This window comes from Diaphorina citri, unplaced genomic scaffold, assembly GCF_000475195.1.
Source record: "Diaphorina citri unplaced genomic scaffold, Diaci psyllid genome assembly version 1.1 scaffold124, whole genome shotgun sequence".
In the NCBI taxonomy this organism is placed as follows: domain Eukaryota; kingdom Metazoa; phylum Arthropoda; class Insecta; order Hemiptera; family Psyllidae; genus Diaphorina; species Diaphorina citri.
The window spans coordinates 1-16,363 of record NW_007377561.1 but is presented as its reverse complement, the minus strand read 5'-3'; the positions used below and the strand labels follow the sequence as shown (position 1 = coordinate 16,363).

General features: G+C 36.6%; 1 protein-coding gene across 1 annotated transcript; it reads left to right on the top strand.

The window, feature by feature from the left end:
• Nucleotides 1-5,410: 5,410 nt before the first annotated feature.
• Nucleotides 5,411-16,340, top strand: LOC108254607 (neuropeptide FF receptor 2; the record flags this gene model as incomplete). The annotated part of the gene is made up of 3 exons (XM_017449778.2): nt 5,411-5,686; nt 7,059-7,184; nt 16,224-16,340. Coding segments are annotated over exons 1-3 (459 nt in total), but the record flags the coding sequence as incomplete, so codon positions are not given.
• Between the last annotated feature and the right edge of the window lie 23 nt (nt 16,341-16,363).

Genomic DNA, 16,363 nt, shown 5'->3' with positions numbered 1-16,363 from the left:
ACAGGAGATGAGTTGTTCTAGTTCCAAATTTGTTAGAAAACTTTGCAAATTGGGGAACAAATTTTTGAGAAATTCTGATATATGTCTTGAAGATAGATATTATGAAGATAAAAGACCTTCAGAATGTTGATATTGTTGATGGTCTTTGGATTTCTTCAGCTTCCTTTGGATTACCTAAGAGTTGTTCTTAACAAGGTCAGGTCAACAGACAATTAGGGAGTACAAGTATTTGTACAGATGGAACCCAATTACCTACTAAGCAATCTCGATGATCTCACAAATTGAGAGGTGAGGAGGAAATATTTTGGACTAACGTTTTGTTTTGCCCAGTTATTTTCTTGGAAATCTGTTAGTCCGAATAAATTTGATTGGATAAAGGTAAAAGAAAGGGAAAAACAGTAAAAACGGCAAAATTTGAATCCTACTAATTTATTTATTGATTTTATTTGACATAAAGGTCTGTCATGCAAGATGAAGTATCTACTCGTATTTCTGTCTATACAGAGATAAATAAGTGTTATTCCTACTCATACAACTGACCTTTGACCACTGCCAAATCAAATTAAAACTTTGTTGTGAAATGGAACATACTATCTGTAAAACACCAACTTCAGCAGGATAGTGGATATTGGGTTATATACCAACGTGAACTTTGGATCTGAAAGCTGGTTGATACAAGACAAGCCCTATCTGCTAAGGAGTTCCAATATGGGGCCTTTTTTAAAAGGACAAAGAAAATTTGGACCTATCTTAAGTCCTTTTAAAAATATAGTTGTCATATTTGGGTAAGAAGGGAAAGAATTTGGGTTAGAATTTGATTTTAGCAAAGGGAAATCTAATATTCTATACCCTTGTCAAACTTTGCCGCTAGCCGAATAGCAACTCTTTATTCCACAGCTGTCTTCCAAGAAAACTCCATTACAGTGATTAATTTCCCTGTTAGCTATACACCTATACAGTGTGTCCCCGAAGTTCTGTAACGTATCCCTTTATCTATCACACCCCATTTTATAACGAAAAAAAACTTATCTCGTACTTTTACGCAGATTTCAAAAATGAAGTAAAAAAGTCCTTTGTCCTTATTTAAATTTCTTGGGAAATGATAATTTTTTATCCAATAAGTGCCACTTCCCGGGTCGAACTAGGTACATATATATATTTTTTTGGGTGTCAAACCACTACATGTGCCATATGCCTTTTTCTGGTCCTAGGATCGATCAAATTCTGATTCGTTAAAAGATAAAGGGGCACCTTACAGAACTTCTGGAACAAACTATATTTTGTACGAGTAACGATAATCCCCTATATCAACAGCCTATACTCTACCTACAGGCTAGATCAAAAAGAGAAAAATCCCCTAATAAGAAGGGAATTTTCTCTCCCCCTCCCTTCTGACGATTTGAAGCGAGTTGAAGATAATGTGATTTATGTTCCACTGGTCAGTGAAGCAGCAAGTCAAGATGGAAAGAGAGGAGAGGGAAAGAAGAAGAAGACGAGGGAGAAAAAATGAGAAGAGAAATAGCGAAAAGTCTCCCTCACAGAAGAAGGAAGATGGGGAGAGACAAGGATGAATGATGGAGAAAGAGGAATAGAAAGCCGAGAGAGAGGAGAGGAAAATGGAGGAGATGTAGAAGCGTACATATATGTATAAAAGAGCACGAAGAAGAGATGGAAAAGAAGTAGGAGGACTAAGAAGGAATAAAAGGAGCAGAAAAGAGATAGGAAAGTAGGAGGAGGAGGAGGAGGAGGATGCTGGAGAGCTAATAAAAAAGATTACATAAAAGGCCAAAGCCTTCTAGATATCGAATCCTTAAGTTTACCGTGTCTACCATGCAACATAATGGAAGGATTTAATGCAAGAAAAGACTACCTAATGCTCAGGGACTTTTTGAGTAAAACGTGAAATGTAGTTGAAAATGAGCCCCCAAAAGTGATAGTGATATCTCAAGATCCTCAACTATTCAGAAAGATACAAAGAAACGTTCAAAAATGGGAGGGAACAAAAAAGGTTCTATTTATATTCCAATGTCAGTGGTATACGTATAATCTAGTTGTATCGCCTGGGGGCCTCGGCCCTCTGAGTCTTTTTTTTTCAACCCTACACTGTATTCCCAGATTTCCGTAACAATCCCTATATTTCCCATTAATAGTGACAGAAAGAGGTGAAGAGAGGGAGGACTAGAAGAATAAGAAGGAGGAAGAGGAGGAGCAAGAGAAGGAGAAGGAGGAGGAGGAGGAGGAGGAGCAGGAGGAGAATACAAAGGAAGTGGTAAAAGTCACACGGAGATTATTGGGTATTGGCGATACATACAATGTATCACTTTCGGTTAGATGAATGACATGGGATTATCATCATATTGACAAGGGTTCATTATCCTGTCAATATGAGGTTGATCCTGGAAGAACCCCGTCCTCTAGGAAAGGTGAGAGTTAGAATAGATGAAAAAGAAAATAATACTAGCAAAAATGAAGACGAATAAATAGGGTCCTCTGACGGCCTTAAATGGCGGCGCGGCATTGAAACTTCGAAAAAAAAAAGGCTTTAGAAATAAGAGCTTCTAGATTCTAGATGTTATCCACTTTGGGTTCGTTCGCTTGAAAAAGGAACCGTCCAACATAGTTAAGCCGACATAGCGACGATATGCCAGATAAATGAGGTGGGTACTCGTATATTCTAAAGCAGTGGTTCCCAAAATTTTCTTCTAAGCGGCCCCCTTTCTTTTATTGTAAACACTCACCGGCCTTTTACTGTATTTTATGTAATTTTCCCGGGATCTTGAAGTAATACTTCATGGCCCCCAGTTTGGAAATTAGGGTGAAAATTTTTAAAAAAAAAAAAAAAAAAAAAACTGAAATGGGGTTAAGATCTAGGTAGGTACATGAGGTTAGCACCAGTATTAAGTAGGTATATGTGTAGTGATAGGGTGGGGGGGGGAGACGTGGATTATATAATACATGCAGTTAGGGAGGGGGTTCCAAAAAGCTTTTACAATAACCAAGAAAATGTGTGAGGGGAAAAAATTATGATATTATGATTTTTTTGGGAGGGGGAGGAAGGAAAGAGAGAGAAGAAGAAGAAGAAGAAGAAGAAGAAGAAGAAGAAGAAGAAGAAAAAGAAATCGGGGGTACTTTTTCAAGGAGATGAAATAATGATTTGCAGGCTAAAAAAAAGGGGGAGAGAGAGAAAGGATACAGAAGAAAGCTCAATAATAGGTACAGGTATCTGTACCTAATAAATATAAAAGAAAGAATATTAGGAGTTAGGTAGGTAGGTATTTTCAAAAATTCAAATTTCACAATCATGAGATCGTTCAAGGAGGAGCACGCTGGGTAATTTGATATCAAGGAGATCCTAATGGCGATAGTATATTATGTACATACTATGTAGATAACGCAACCATTATCTTGTCTTGACTGATAACGAAAGCAATCAGCTGTAAGGTGCCTTTCACACGATATTTTAAACATCTACATCTATTGTGAAAGCATCCATGAAGTATGTGAAGTACCTAAACTCTTCTTTTTCTTCAGTTTTCCCGTGTTTAGACGGGGTCGGCTTTTTTTCGTCAGCCCTCAATCAACCCTAGGATGACCGCTTTTGGGCTGACATATCCCTACTCTATTGATATGGAGTTTCAGATATTATTGTTATTATATTCTAGCCTTATACCAGTAAAACACCAAGTAAGGAACCAAAATGTTATCTGTCCAAACAAATTGAGGTGGAGAAGTTTGGAAAATCCTCCGAAAAAATTGTTCTTGTAAACGCGACTTTTCACTCAAATTTCCACTGATTGCATCTGAAGGGTTTCCATTTCCACCGAGGAAGAAAGAGAGAGAGAAAGAGAAAGAGAGAAAGGGAGGGGGAGAGAGGAATGATAAGGCAAAAGATGTTCTGACGAACATTTTCAAATTCTAAACCATCTTTCCTCTCTTGACGTTTCGGGTATGTTAGGGGAAGGTTTGCCCTGTAAATGGGGTGCTCACGATCTCACGTACTCATGCGACTTGGAAATTCATCTTGATAGCGGAAAATAGGATAATAAATTATTATTGTTTGTACATTAAATCCGCAAAAGCTGCTGGTCTTTTTTACCCCATTTGTCCCTTATTTTGTTCTCATCTCGTGAGTTTAATCTTTTTCTTATTTGTCGTCTACTAGTAGTATACTCGACTACAATCTGCAACAATATAGCGCAAACGTTTTTCCCTTCGCATTAATGCTTTGCTATTGTTTCTTATATATTTCAGTCCTTCTCCTCCTCCTTCTCCTTTTCTTATTCTTCTTCTTTCCCTCCATTTCGTCCTCCACTTTTTGGTCCCCTTCCTCTTTCTTTCGTTTCTCCTCCAGTCTTCTCTTCCTTTACCATGCACTTTTCCTTCATCTTCATCCTGTCCTTCCCGACTCTTCTTTCACATCTTCCTTTTCTTTGTCCCTTTTGTTATCTTTCTACTTTATATTTCTATCCTCTTCCTCTAGTTGCTCTTACATCTCCTCCTACTTGTGTATCTTATTTCTTATATTCATTTCTTTTCTAGCTCTTCTTCTCCTCCTTCTCGGAGTCTTCTCTTCCCAGAACCTTTGGGTTCCAAAATTTCCCCATTACATCTTTTGAATCCAATAAAAACCCGAGTTTAATATGATAAGATCTTAATAAGGCATTAGTAAATACCTGATGAATGCTATAAAATAGGTCATTAGGATTTCTTAATAATAATTTGTCAAATAATAATAATAATAATAATAATAATAATAATAATAATAATAATAATAATAATAATAATAATAATACCAAAGGTATCACTGATGGTACGTATCTAAAGTAGGTACCTAATATGATAAGATCTAAAGTAAAATGGATCTCGGAATAATTATTCTTATTTTGTTACCCTTTTTATTGGTGGTACCCTTTTCCTTTGGGTTCCAAAATTTCCCCATTACATCTTTTGAATCCAATAAAAACCCGAGTTTAATATGATAAGATCTTAATAAGGCATTAGTGAATACCTGATGAATGCTATAAAATAGGTCATTAGGATTTCGAAGTTTCATTTCAAAATTGCTTTCCGCTGTTACAGTATAAGAAATACCTGCAGATACCATCTTAATTTCAAAAGATCACCATTTGAACCATTATTATGTAGGTACATAAGTAGCTATCAAATCTACAAAACAGTTTAAGGTAAATTACCAAACATGCTCTACATCTACAACTAACAAAAAGAGAATCATATGTAAACAGTTTAACAGTAGTGTAACAGAAAAATTTAATTTTTCCCAAGGAGTTAAAATCTTAACAACAATGAATAAACTTGTGGCAATGTAAATAGTAGTAAAGTAATGTACAATCCACCAAAGAGAAAAAAGTAAAGTACCTGTAATGAAAAAACGGTTAAACTTTAATAATTATATTGTGATGTCACTGCCAAGTTGAAAATATCCGGCCGGCGAAGGACCAACTTTGTCAGAATGAGTCACAAGACGACTACCATCCTGATTCCTCCGGCACTGAGTAACAGCAGCTGTTCCCACCCCAGATACGCCACTAGCGGTCCACCAATTACCTGGGGAAGTGTTACAGAGGCGACGTTTGTGCTGCTTCTCACAGTGGGAATATGTGGTGCCAACATTCTTGTCATCATAGTCATCAATACTCGTCGCTACTCAAAATATATTCATTCTCAGGTGAGTACCTTTGTACACACCTAGTAGATGATATATTATGTACCTTTGTAATATGAGAATGTAGGTAAGTGGTAAACTTACACTGTAAGTATGTCCAAATTCTCATAAAACAATAAGAAAATATCTCGGAAACAGAGTGCTATGGTAAAAGTGGTAAAACCACTGTTACAAATTGTATGAACGCCATATAACTATGTAAGTATGCAATATGCTACGTACGTAGGATAAATTAGTGGAGATATCTGATTTTCAAAACACCTTATAACCTAGCTAGAGGTTACAATTTGTATGAACGCCGTAAAACTATGTAAGTATGCAATATGCTACGTACGTAAGATAAATAATTAGTGGAGATATCTGATTCTCAAAATACCTAGGTTACAATTTGTATGAACGCCGTAAAACTATGTAAGTATGCAATATGCTACGTAAGATAAATTAGTGGAGGTGTCTGTTGTCTGATTCACGAACCAGTATTGGGTGATACTGATGATTGCTTGGAGGCAGATTATTAGGTTTACCTACCTACATTAAAATAGTTTTTCTATAGGTTGTACCAAGAGAAAATTACTCAGAATTTAGGTAGGTACCTAGGTATTTTTTTTTTATTATTACCTTTTTTTTCATCTAGAAACTTTTCCATAGCAATGAAGAATTGTTTTCCCATTTCCATTCGATTAGATCTGGAAAGAAAAAGGAGGTTTATTCCCCGTTGGAATACTGGAGACATGAGATTTACAATTTAATACCATCATGTCTTCCTTTTCTTGATTGGTAATCTTAAGCTCTTTTCTAATTCAAATGCTTGGTGATATTTTTTTTCCCACAATATCATCATCCTTATTATCTTGTTAGGTAGGTAGGTACCTTTTTTCATTTGTTATTTTCTTTTATTCTTTTTCGTTCAAATAAAATGAAAATACAATTCCTGATTACTTTCAAGCACGTCTAACAAAGTAGATAAACAGTGGTTGGGGTTATGTCTGAACGAAATTAACGAATACCTACCAAATCTGGGATATTCCTTGTTTGAGGCAAAGGCTGCTGAGGAGTAGCATCACGAATTTCAAAGTTCTTAATTGTTTAAATATTGCTATACCTTCAGGTTGATTTCTTTTAGGATGCCTGCACACGAGTCCACAAATGGACTGAAGTCAATCCTAAACTGATCGCGAATAAAATTTGATTAGAAAGTAGAAACTTTTTGCCCCAACGAGGTATGAGCAGACAATCTAAAAATTAAAATACACATGTATATTGTGTAGGTAGGTATGTCACTATACCTGTATCTTTATTGAGTAAGTAGGTACTTACCTAGATAGTTCTATTTCGGGAATTAAATTAAATTAAAATCTATTCTTTCTGATTTCAGCCTCGATATTTGCTCACTTGTCTGGCCTCGAATGACTTGGCCGTCGGCCTTCTAGTCACCTCAGTGGCCTTCTTGCCGGCCCTGTTGACATGTTGGCCATACTCGGAAATAATCTGTCAAATTCAGGTAAGACTTTATCTAGTCTTATTATAGATATTTAAGGGGGGATTGAGACGAAAGCCAGCAGGTGCCCTTTCAATCGCCCAGGGATGGATGGAGGAGGTAAAATCACCGCTGATATTTCTATGATTCTTGTCGAAGACACAGGATACAGTTTTAGTAAATTATTCTGGAATCATGTCATAAATAAGATGGGAAAAGTTCAGTTTCTGGTTACCTCCTCATGTGTGTAGGTATCTAAGTACCATCAAAGAACTACTGGTAGTGTATCAAAGTAACATTATACTATTTCTAGTACCTCTATTTCGCACTCGTACCAACTCGGTGAACTTTTTCCCTCAGTTCGGCGCGTCTCAACTGTAAACTCGGAGCAAATAAAACCTGACTTGAAACGAAAATTATTATTTATTCGAACTTTAATACCAACTTCCCGCAACTTTTTTTTTCCTCCCTCAAGAGAAACTTTGAGAAAGAATAGGGAAAAGTTTATTAAAATGATAATACTGTGGAGCCATGCTGTTTCACTGAGGTTTTACATTCTTTGTAGAGGTGCTCAGCCTGCTTTCGGCCATAAATGTGTGATTTCATTAGAAAAACTTTTACACTTCCACCTAATTTTTTTTCCTCCCTCAAGAGAAACTTTGAGAAAGAATAGGGAAAAGTTTATTAAAATGATAATACTGTGGAGCCATGCTGTTTCACTGTGGTTTTACATTCTTTGTAGAGGTGCTCAGCCTGCTTTCGGCCATAAATGTGTGATTTCATTAGAAAAACTTTACACTTCCACCTAAAAGTTTGTTCGAGTACTTAATATTATGGCATGTTTCTTTGTGCCTCCTTTCCTAAAATTTATGCATCTAAAGAAATCGTTATGAAACCAGGAAAGCTCCTTCAGGAGAACACTAGCGATTAGAGAGAGAGAGAGAGAGTAGCCCAAAAGTATTTATGTAAGAAGGAGAATAGAGAGGTGTAATATAGGGAATAAAATGAAATGGGGAGGAGACCTGGAATAGTATCTTAAAGAAAGAGAAATGAGAAAAGAGAAACAATACAAGACGGAATTACAGATCCCAAATAGAATTTGGAAAAGGTAGAATAAAAGAAGAAGAGGAAGGAGAATTAAAACCACATAAAGGAATATGAAGAGAAGAAGTTATGAATACAGACAGTCATCATAATATTTATCAAGACGTCTATGTAAGAACTCTCAATACTTCCCTACATCAACTTGACACACAAATCATCCAATTAAATTTTCAAGCTTGGTTCACCAACCTGCACACTTTGACTCGCTCAAAGCTTCTTCAAATCACGTTTCTTCTTCTTAAGTCTTCTTCTTCTCCTCTTTCTTCTTCTTCGTCTTGTCCCCTCTTCAGTTTAAAAAGAAGATAAGAAGATGAAGGGATGTCCCGACACTCCCTACAGGTACAAGTCAATATTGAACCCTTGAAAGCGGTTCTCAAGGACATTTATTATTGTGTTCTAGGTACATATACGTAGGTGCTTATGAAAAACATGGTACCTATACCTGGTCATTTTCTTTTCCTCCCATTTCCTATCGTAAAATATCCATATTCTGTAGGACGGTACCTCTATTAATGAATTTTATTTATTTACTCTTTATTTGCACTCTAAGCATGAAGGGCATGTGAGAGTACTAGGTAAAAATAGTTCAAACTTCAAACCAATTTTGACTTCTAGGTACTAGAGAGATATTAGGTAGGTACATACCTACCTAGGTACTCAATAGGTGTTCGTAATTTGATTTTGCTTCCTCGAAAAAGTGCAAAACTTTTTTCGTGAGAAATCTATGTGCTGTCTTCAACCTTTTACTTTTTTAAAGGAAACTCCGAAAAAACAAGTCTGTTACACGAGTAAATATCTCTTTCTCCATGACTATGACTCCCTTGGCTAAAGAAAAATAAAGAAACTCCTGAATGTAACTCATGAAACTTGTGCTCAAAAAAGACGGGAATCCTGTCAAAGACGCACAAAAGACCGTTTTTCACATTTTTCGTGGTAGAGTGATAAGTTATGTTCATAATAATATTTTATAATAAAATGAAATGAATAATGATCTTGCATAGTTACTGGTACCACTTCAGGCCAAAATTCAAGAGGGACTCTTGGCCTAAAGTTTTCCAGATAAACTCGGTTATAAGTTATAACAAAAGACTAAATAACTTCTCGGTGTATTATATTGATTCAGAAAAACAGTAACGCTATACAATTAGGTTTCCAAATTTCAAACTGCTTTCTTAGTGACAAGTGGTAAAACACTCTATACTCAATCAGGAGATCAGAGATTCGAATTCCAGGTATGCCATTTTATTATCAATAATAATTATTATTTATTTGATAAATAACACAAAAGAAAACACTAAAGATAACACCTGGGTTTTACCTCACTCATATTAGAGTCTCCATCAACCAGTAGGTACATAATTTCAGTAAAAAGTGCTCCAGAAAATCTGCCCTGATTTGTTTTCATGCTCATCATCACTCCTTGACTTTGTCAATTCCATTCCTTTCATATTTTGTTTTTCACAAAAAAGTATAATGCTCCTCCAAATGAGATACGTTCCCCCATTTCCCTCACTCTCCGGCTCTCTTGTCTTTTGTATGTTGGAACACGAAAGTTTTATGTAAAGCTGAAAGCCAACTGTGCTTTTTTGTAGAAAGATCTTCATTGAATGAAACAAAAAAAATCATACCTGCCTAAGCTGTACAAACCTATGTACCTACATATTCAGCCATATGTTAGATGTATGTTTTATTCAAAACTACAAATTTATGAATGTTTGCTACTACAAATTTATTCCCTCCATACATGCTTTTGGAGCAAAAGGTTCAAAGAACCCTTGATAATATTTTCTCCCAAAAATTATTTATTTCTCAAAAATATGAAACAACATACGAGAACATCATATTTTTTCTCCCAAGAGGAGGAGTAGAACGATAGTAATGAGAAAAGAGAACGAAAGAGTTAGGAGAAAGAAGAATACGAGCATATGAATCAGGGGAAATGAAGAACAATAAATAGCAGAGAGTATCACTTCCCATTACTATCATGATTATTACTATGGACGTACTAGTCTGGCTGGGCTGGGGGATTACAGGGAGGATACCACCAGCCTGAAATCCCTTTCCTTACTAAAGAAATAGGTTGAGTGCATTCACTAGTAATAATTTTGTAATAAGGTTGAGTGCATTCACTAGTAATAATTTTGTAGCTAAAACCAAATGGCAGCCCAAAACAATCAACCTAGCTAGGGCTAATTGAAAGGCTTACGAGAAACGCCGACCCCGTTTGAACACGAGAAAAAGGGAGAAGGAGAAAAGGAGAAGGAGGAGAAGAAGAAGAAGGAAGAGAAGAAGAAGAAGAAGAATAAGGTGGTTACTATGTATGTCGGTACGTTTGAGAAATAGCTCCTTTACTTCAAACAACTTTGGAAAAATTCTCTGTGTAAGGCAGGTTACTATGTATGTCGGTACGTTTGAGAAATAGCTCCTTTACTTCAAACAACTTTGGAAAAATTCTCTGTGTAAGGCAGAGTGCCAACATTCTTGTCATCATAGTCATCAATACTCGTCGCTACTCAAAATATATTCATTCTCAGGTGAGTACCTTTGTACACACCTAGTAGATGATATATTATGTACCTTTGTAATATGAGAATGTAGGTAAGTGGTAAACTTACACTGTAAGTATGTCCAAATTCTCATTGTAAGGCAGAAAAAAAAACACATACACACGCACCAACACGTGTTACTGATGGCGATGGCTTTTCCTGGATCTAGTCAGGCTTAGTGAAGGCGGGTAGCGTGTGTCGCCAAATGGAGGGCAATGTCCCCCTCACTAAAAACCTTAGCAGTTATACGTATACAGTGACTGTACATGGCAAATTTGGACAGAAATTCCCCTTCAGCTTTTTCTTTCATCTATCTGCCCCTCTCCCTGTTTCGTTCTCCCTCTATCCGTTTTTCTCCCCCTCCCACCCTCTTTCTCTCCTTCTCCCTGTTTTCCCTTCTCTCTTTTGCTTTTACATACCCATTGACAACCTCACTATGTGGTTTATTCCTTTTATTTCTCTCTAACTTCACAACCTTCCTTTCCCACCCTCTTATCTCCTTTATCTTTTCCTACCCACATCCTTGAAATAGTCCTCACTCTTCTCTTCCTATTCCTCTACTCTTCCTCTCCCTCTCCCTATCATTCTCTCTCTCTCTCTCTCTCTCTCTCTCTCTCTCTCTCTTTCACTTTCTCTTATCTTCATCTCCTCTTTTTTTCTTCTGTTTCTCTTCCACTCCCTTCCTCTTTCTCGCCCTCTCCTCTTCTTCTCTTTTCTCATCTCTTTGCCTATCATCTTGCCCTCTCCCTCTCCTCTTTTTCTCTTCTCTTTCTCTTCCACTCCCTTTCTCTTTCTTGCCCTCTCCCTCTCCTCTTTTTCTCTACTCTTTCTCTTCCACTCCCTTCCTCTTTCTCGCCCTCTCCTCTTCTCTTTCTCTTCCACTCCCTTCCTCTTTCTCGCTCTCTCCTCTTCTTCTCTTTCCTCATCTCTTTGCCTGTCTATCTCTTCCCATCTTTCAAAACCGCACGGCATAAAACTTGGCATTCCTCAATTCATTTCAATCTATCTTCACAAATAATGTTTGTTTTATTTGACTTGTTCTCTTCTCTCCTTTTTGAGTCATTAAAATTGTTCGCTCGACATTTTAGAACGGCCAATAAAAATGCTCTACCACATGAAAGAATTTTTACAAGGATAGAGCCATATGATATATGATGTAGAATGTGCAGGGAATAATGTTTGTTTTATTTGACTTGTTCTCTTCTCTCCTTTTTGAGTCATTAAAATTGTTCGCTCGACATTTTAGAACGGCCAATAAAATGCTCTACCACATGAAAGAATTTTTACAAGGACAGAGCCATATGATATATGATGTAGAATGTGCAGGGTGTTTCAAATTTGCAGAAATAAAGCCTTAGGGTAAATAATGGAGAACTTTTTTTTACATTTATTTTAGTGCCGAACAATGAATTAAAAGAATACTAGGTCTAGTACACTTGAAAAAATGTCCCTTAAGGGCCTCTCAAAAGGCCCAAGTGACCTTTGAATTTACTTTACACGTTCAATGTCAAAATTTTAATCTTGATCTAACCGTTTGGGATTCAAACAGACTTTAAGAACAAACTAAATATTTACCTCAAACACTCCGTAGGTCTAGTACACTTGAAAAAATGTCCCTTAAGGGCCTCTCAAAAGGCCCAAAGTGACCTTTGAATTTACTTTACACGTTCAATGTCAACATTTTAATCTTGATCTAACCGTTTGGGATTCAAACAGACTTTAAGAACAAACTAAATTTACCTCAAACACTCCGTATTCTTCTTCTTCTTCTTCTCCTCCTTCTTCTTCTTCTCCTCCTCCTCCTCTTCCTCCTCCTAATACTTCTTTCTTTCTTCTTTTCCTTCTCCACGGTTTTTATTACTTGGCAAGAATTCGGACAAAGTAAATTGAAAGTAATTTTCTCAAACTTTCCTGATGAAAGCCACTTAACTTTATTTTTCTTTTCTTGATGCTAGAAAGCTAAAACTGCGTAGGTGTAAAACAATTTATTATTTTTTATTACTTATTGTTCTTTCTGAGTTATTGTTTGTTACCTGCGGGCTTTTGATAGTTTGTTCAGGAGATCAGAAACAAACCATTGTTTCTAATCTCCTGAACTGGGTTGTTTTGTCTGCAGGATCTGAAATGGAGTAAAAATATCTTGTGTGGGTAATAGGTAATATTGTTTAATAACTATATTGATTTTTATTTTATTTTTATTTTTTTTGTTATCTTCTTTTTCTCGATGGCATAAATACACTCTTATCATCTAGTTACTAGTACTACCAAGGTGCCTATCATAATCTTCTTTGATCTCACGCTATGCTTTTCCAGAGCAAGTAGGTACTCCTATTACTAAATATTACTCGTACCTACACCTCCATAATAAAGGTACATAGGAAGGTACCACAAACATACATCAGACTACCCAATCGAACATTACATTTTATTGAAAACGTATAAAACGAATGTGGCGAGCAAAAAAGTTCACTGGCAAAAAAAGCAATTTCAAATAATGTACATTGAGGTAGCGGTTATAATTCTACCTGTGTATAGCAGGTGCACGCCAGGGCCTTTTCGGGGGGGGCCCTAAATAGGGCCTCTCAGGATCTTTTTTGCTCCTTAATGTAGTATTGTAGTAGGTAATATACTAAAAAGTATTTTCGTCAAATTTGGATGTTTGGATTCTTGCCCCCCCCCCCTTAAAATTCTGGATGCGGTCCTGGTGCACCCCCCTTTACTTATTCACGTATCCTTTTTACTACACGACAATAATTGATGACTTATGTCCCTACGATGGGGACGGAAACCCTCACCTATCCAAATGTTCCCCAGACTGACCCTTTTTTTCCCCTCCTTCTTCCCGACATCGACAGTTTTATGGGGGATTTTTTTCCTACAAAAAGAAGGAAGGAACCTGTCTGATATTTCATTATTGGTAGGTACTATGTAGGTACGTTGTGCGATGGGGTGACAAAACACTCATTTTGTCAAGCAAAAAATAAGTAGGTACATATACCTACCTACCCAATATCCCAATAAAAATTATTAATAGGTGGTAATAGGTACCCAGGGGTAGTAAACTTTAGACACTGGAACACCCCATTTTATGGCGAAAAAAATCTCACTCTCAAGCAGACTGAACAAATTTCGGCCAATCAGATTTTTGGAATTGACAGGTACTTCAGGAACTGATATGGCTTAGTTGACGTCCCTACCCAACAACCACCAAATTGCACTGCACCGATGGCATTTTTCTCAAGGAGCCGAGTGGAAAACATTTTATAATATTTTTTCTTAATTTTATGCTAAGAAATAAAGACAGCATAACTGTCTGCAATGCAAATTTCAGACTTGCTAATTTGTCTCTTTGTTTACTAGTGGAGGTGCGTGAGTATAATTAGTGGGTAAGTTTACTTATACGTTATACATACACATAGCGTTAACAACTGCACTACTGAGTAGTGCAGTTGTTAACGCGTTGGACTTTGGATCTGGAGGTTGGTGGTTCGAGTCCAAGTCATGTCATGAAATTTATCTAGGTGAAATAATCAGGGAACGATGTTTGTGACAAGCATTTAAATATGCTTAACACAATTAAAATTCCTCCTCTACATACACATAGTTACCTATCTAACTAATGACCCGGACAAAAACTGTGTTTAACCTAGTTAATTAATTTCTGATTGGCTTAATTTTCTTCATCTAATCACTAATCCAAACAGACAAAGTTGAACTAAGTTGAACAGACTGTGGTCCCCGCCACAAAGAATCTAACCTCGGGTGATATACCTATACCTTTCGTATTAATAAAAGCATCGTTTCGACCTATTGACGCTTGCTCACCTTTCGGGCTTCATTCGGGGATACCGCGTCCATAATGTGTAGTTATGTAGGTAGTAGGTAACTACGAAAGTAAGAGCATAATTTTATTATTATAGTTGTTACCTACTTCTGTCCATTCAAAATTCATAGCACCCCACCGTTACCTTCACCAGACTCTGGATATTTCTCTAATCTCTCCAAGATGGAAAAACTTTTCCCGAAACAGAAGAAATCTTTTTCTCATCTTGAGAAAATTATTTCTCCGCCTTGGTAGCTTTTCTACAGAACATTAATTTTTTGTTTATTATTTTCCTACCATTTGCCCAAATATCTATTATAACTCCCACTTATCCTTCCCTATGGTGTCCTAGATTTCGAGATAATGCGAGAAAGATTTCCAAATGAAAATACAATAGAGGAGGTTATGTAAGTGAAATAAGGATGCGATTCCTGATGTAGAGGGGGGGTTATTTATGCCTGGTGTACAGAACGATAGTATCTACGGGGTGTCTACAAAAAAAAATTTACTTCTTTTTTATGCGATAAATTACCTGGTTTAGCAGATTACCAGGCGAGCATCTTGACCACTACACCATCATGGCAGTTTGAGATGAGATACAACATCGATTTTGATTTTTTGATCGTTTGGAAATAAACATGCCAATTTGCTATTCTTTTTCTATGTATACTAGGTACACTAGCTCTCTCTCTCTCTCTCTCTCTTTCATTTTCTTCCTCTCTCTCTCTCTTCATTTTATTCAAAACTACAAATTTATGAATGTTTGCTACTACAAATTTATTCCCTCCATACATGCTTTTGGAGCAAAAGGTTCAAAGAACTCTTGATAATATTTTTTTCTCCCGAAAATTATTTATTTCTCAAAAATATGAAACAACATGCGAGAACATCATATTTTTTCTCCCAAGAGGAGGAGTAGAACGATAGTAATGAGAAAAGAGAACAAAAGAGTTAGGAGAAAGAAGAATACGAGCATAAGAAATTTCTCAAAAATATGAAACAACATGCGAGAACATCATATTTTTTCTCCCAAGAGGAGGAGTAGAACGATAGTAATGAGAAAAGAGAACGAAAGAGTAAGGATAAAGAAGAATACGAGCATATGAATTGGGAGAGAAGAAAGAGCAAGAGAAAAGGATTAGGAAGAAGAGGAGAAGAAAAAGAGAGGAGGAAAGATATGTAGGTAACTAGTTCGGGGAAAAGAAGACTCCGAGAAGGAGGAGAAGAGAAAAGTAAGAACAAGTAGAGGAAGAAGATAGAAATATTACGTAGAAAGATAACAAAAAGGACAAAGAAAAGGAAGATGTGAAAGAAGAGTCGGGAAGGATAGGATGAAGATGAAGGAAAAGTGCATGGTAAAAGAAGTGGAGACTGGAGGACCAAAAAGGAAATGACTAAATTCCCAATTCATATTTTGTTAGTGGATGTGACGAAATTCCCAATTCATATTTCGTAATGGCGATTTTAAAATAATATTAGTTTTTTCGCAATGTCCACATTATAACTTTATAACTTCCTCAATTTCCTCTCACTCCATAGTTCGATGGACACCCGATATTCTAACCCAAACCCTTGACTCTCTATTTCCAGGCCTTGCTTCGAGGGGCACTCACTCAGCAGAGTGCGATGATTCTCATCTACATGGCAGTGGATAGATATACCTGTATGTTACATCCAGTCAAGTACCACAAGCATGCTAGCAAGAAGGTAAAGGTAATGTATTTCAACTT